The sequence below is a fragment of the Aplysia californica genome, unplaced genomic scaffold (genome assembly GCF_000002075.1).
Source record: "Aplysia californica isolate F4 #8 unplaced genomic scaffold, AplCal3.0 scaffold00877, whole genome shotgun sequence".
Classification (NCBI taxonomy): Eukaryota; Metazoa; Mollusca; class Gastropoda; order Aplysiida; family Aplysiidae; genus Aplysia; species Aplysia californica.
Window position 1 is genome coordinate 113043 of NW_004798147.1, and position 4020 is coordinate 117062.

A 4020-nucleotide genomic window follows, 5' to 3' on the forward strand; every position below is an offset into this window, starting at 1 on the left:
CTCAGAAAACAAACTACTTTTAAATTCTTTCATCCCAAAAGGAGAATATTATGTTGGCTTTTAAACAAGTTTTATTCAATAAACTACAATGTAGTATTAGATGACCCAAACCAAGCAAAACACATCATTTTAAAAAGCACCCGCCAAAATCTCAACGGGATTACTCTTAATAATATGAATTTACTAAATCTAGGCCTCTGGAAGATAAAAACTAGATTTATTAATTACAGCGTAACCTGGTCTTGATTGTATCACAATGGTTTTATATGCCAATTTATGCTTGGCAAAGAAGTAGAGAGTACGACGGGAACTGACTCAGAGAGGATGTGAATGAAATGACAAAGTTTTAGACTTAAATTTCTTTACTTCACTGATGCCAAAATATTAGTTGTGATGCAATTCTATACTCCACATTTTATTTTGCTGAAGCGAAGGGAGTTCAGTTTATGAGGATCAGACAGTAAAAAAAAAAAGAATTCAAATGTCCACAAAACACACAAAATTAGACCAATACCAACTACTTGCACTACCGAAAGTTTCTAATTCTAACACAGATGTATTGTGTGTGTGCCTGAAGAAAGAGGAACTAGATAATGCTTTTCAAGAATTGTGTTTTATAGCACTTTCTGGTGTGGTACAAAAAAAACAAACAAACTAGCATGCTATAATAAAAATGACTTTGAGGATTCTACTGTCGACTGTTTCTTGAACAGGGACCACACTGTGGAAATAGAGATTCTGTGGGAGGTATAAATAAAAAAATAAATTGGACTCTTGAGCACACATTTGTAAACAGTAAGAGCAGGACAAGTCGACTGCGTTTAGACTCCGCCATACACCTACGCCATTTTGAAAAGTGACGTAGGACGGAAAATCTTACTGAGCAGTCGAGATTATCTTTACGATTGAAGGCTCTCTCTCACACTCTCTGACAGCCTTTGTGTACACAGTGAGAGAAGGCCATATTATCTTGACAATTTATGGCTCTCTAGCAACCTTTGCACATGGTCTGGGAAGAGAGGGGCAGCTGATTTTGCTTACAGTGTACTGTATGCTGGTTTGTAACATCAGTAGTGATTTTTATATCTGCTTAACTTTAAATTATTGTTCAACCTGACAAAAACTTGCTGTGAAAACAAAAATGCAGCCGCCCAAATGTAGTAGGCTTGGCTTTGATATAAAAAACAATTTAATAAAGATCACACTTAATCTGTAAAACCTTCTTGTTTCTAATTCTAACGAGGAAGAAATCGTGCAGAGCTGGTTTGTGCTGTCAGAATTTACTTCCTTAAAGGGTCAAAGATTATGAACACTGGAAGGCTGTTTGTGCGCGTGAAGAACAAATGGGCAGCCATTGTAATGATTGGGAAACAATGTATATATATACATGAAGTGCTATGACAGGTGTATTTTAGGTTTGCTCAGTAACTTGTTGCTTCGGTTTGACTAGTTTTGACCTCTAGTCCTATAGGATGGTTTTATGAATTCTACTGTATTTTTTTCACCGAGCAGCCTTTTACTGAGGGTTCTCTGTGTTTTTGAAAGCTTTTGATTTGTGATTGTTGAATTTGAGTTAGTGAATGGGCAGTGAGAGATTTGATGTTGTCATCTCTGTCAGCCTAGATTTCAGAGCTACTCCTATTTTGATGTAAGTGTCGCTGCTTCCTAAATCTTCTGATAGGTCTGACCCTCCTTTTACTTTTTTTTCTGTTCTTATTATTGTCCTCATCTGTTGCCAGAAAGAACCATGTAATGTACCGTGCTTTTCTGCTCTTCGCCATTACCCACAGAATACATATATTTGTATGTGCGAGTTTGGTTGCCTCCTGGGATGTTGTATTATCAAATGTGTCTTGGTTTGTATGCAAGGATGTATATATGTTGTTCCCCTCTCAGCCTAGCTTGGCTCTGACAGGAAGGGTCTAATCAGTTGGCCCCTAAATGATTCCAGTTGTGTCGAAGAGATGTGAAACATTTACATTTACAGTTTCACAGTCCGGTGTGGCTGTGGCTTCCGCTTAGATTCCTCTTACACTTCTTTTCGCTGTTTTGATTATGTCATCCTCATAAAGTACCCCCATTAGTGAAAGAATGTTGAAGGGAGTAATTCGCTATGATTCCTATGTGAATTGCTTCTCCTGTACAACACTTTCTCTATATTATGCTTTTATGATGGAGAAATTCTCAGAAATGGGTAACTAAATGAAGTGTTTGAACTGGAAAAGTTGGTGTTCCACGGGTGGATGGAGGACGTCATAAATATTAGTACGAGGTCATAGTTCATCTCTTTCCCTCTGTCATTTCTATTTGTGTGTCATACTTTTTCCCTGCTTCTAAATGATTGTTATTGTATCTATGTGCTCTCTGTACTCAATTGAACAAATTCATTTCGTTGCTTCAGCATTGTAGTAAAATTTGTCAAAATTCGAAAGAAAATAAAAATCAAGTATGTTAATATATGTTGTGGATGTTGATGAGGCCCATCGATCGGCCATTTATTTCTTTTAAAAAAAAAGTAATGGATTTAGATGAATTAAACAGTTTGCATGATCAAAATAAACATTTTTTCTGCTTTTCCTATAAACCTATTCTGACATACGACTTAAAACTATGATGAAAGACAACGACAATTTGTTTTCTTAAAGGACAAAAGAACATTGCAGGCAGTAATTCACTTTGACAATCACTTTGATACCTCTTTGTGAATTACTACTCTTATGCAATACTTGGTGTCTCCTTCCATGTGTGAGAAATGAGTGCTACAAGACGTAGTTTTTGAACTGCCAGTGTTGTTGATCCCACAGAGTCGCCGCTCCAAAATGGCCACAGTAGGAGAGCAAGTGCAAATCAGCAACCACACCATCGACAAGGTGACCAAGGCGAAGGTCACCCTCGAGAACTACTACACCAACCTCGTCTCTCAAAATGATGAGCGAGAATGCAGGTGAGTGGGATGACACTTGGCTCGACGTGGGGCCTCAAAAGTTTAAGGAATACCAAAAAGCAAACACATTTTGATTTATACCTGTATACAGTGGAGTCTGCTTGAACAGAAATCTGTGGTACCGCTGGATCTCCTTTGGTGTACAGAGTGGTTTTTGGTTTATGGAGATTGTTCTTATAATGTATATTGAAGAAAACAATTGGAGATTTTATTTTCTTACGGTTTACTGCTGTCTTTGTCCCTGTGTGTCACATTGCCCTCTTGTTGTTGTCTGCTGCTAGTTTTGCCTTGACTTCTGTCCTTGTTTGTTGCCATCTGGCATTGTCTTCTATGGCTAGTCTGGAGCTGCTATTGCTTTCTGTCCCTACCTAACCCCTCGGGGCAATGCCATTGACTGAAGTCTTTAGGCCATTTCCAAAGGGGGGACATATCTCGTTCAAGCGTAGTAGAATTGTAAATGGGCTAATTCATGTCACGCTCATAAAATCTACAACAGGGAACTGCTGCTTTTTTTTTCCTGATCCTTACTCATTTTCCTCTAAGATACTTCTTTTGTATGTTTGTCACTCCCTTGTGACCAGCTATTTTGGGGTGCCTTGATAGTCGAAGCAGACCTTGTGCTGTTGAAGCTAGAGAGGTGAGCAGTCTAAGTCTGATTCCCTGTAAAGACTTGTTCTCTGTTGACACCCACCCCTTAGCGCTCATATGACCTTTTATGCAGTTGCGAGCGCCGTAAAACCCTCTACTATAAAAAAATTGTGATGCAAATATGCCATTGAACTTACTGAAACAATGGAATTAAAACGAAATAAAAATCACTATGTGCAGGTACCGTCTGCTTGAAAGGACAATGGACGAGGAGGGATTGTCAGATGAGCAGGTGAGTTATTAAACTGAAAAAAAAATTGGTTTGATCTGTCTGTTTGCCTGTCTATGTTGCCACCTCTCCATCTTTCCGTCATTTTTCTGTCTATCTGTAACTGTCACCACTTCTCTCTCTCTCGCTCTCTCTCTCTGTTTCAGTGATTGTCATGTTCTCTTTGTTGTGTTTATCTTTATCTTTGTCATTCTCTCTC

At 38.4% G+C, this 4020-nt stretch overlaps 1 protein-coding gene across 1 annotated transcript in view; it reads left to right on the forward strand.

Annotated features, from left to right (window-relative positions):
* Nucleotides 1-4020, forward strand: part of LOC101863624 (serine/threonine-protein kinase 38-like) — a 32880-nt gene that overhangs the window by 4285 nt on the left and 24575 nt on the right. Inside the window, exons 2-3 of the mRNA XM_035972857.1 lie at nucleotides 2805-2944; nucleotides 3773-3824. Of these exons, the coding sequence (XP_035828750.1) occupies nucleotides 2820-2944; nucleotides 3773-3824 (177 nt within the window). The 5' untranslated portion in view covers nucleotides 2805-2819. The remainder of the gene's footprint in view (nucleotides 1-2804; nucleotides 2945-3772; nucleotides 3825-4020) is intronic.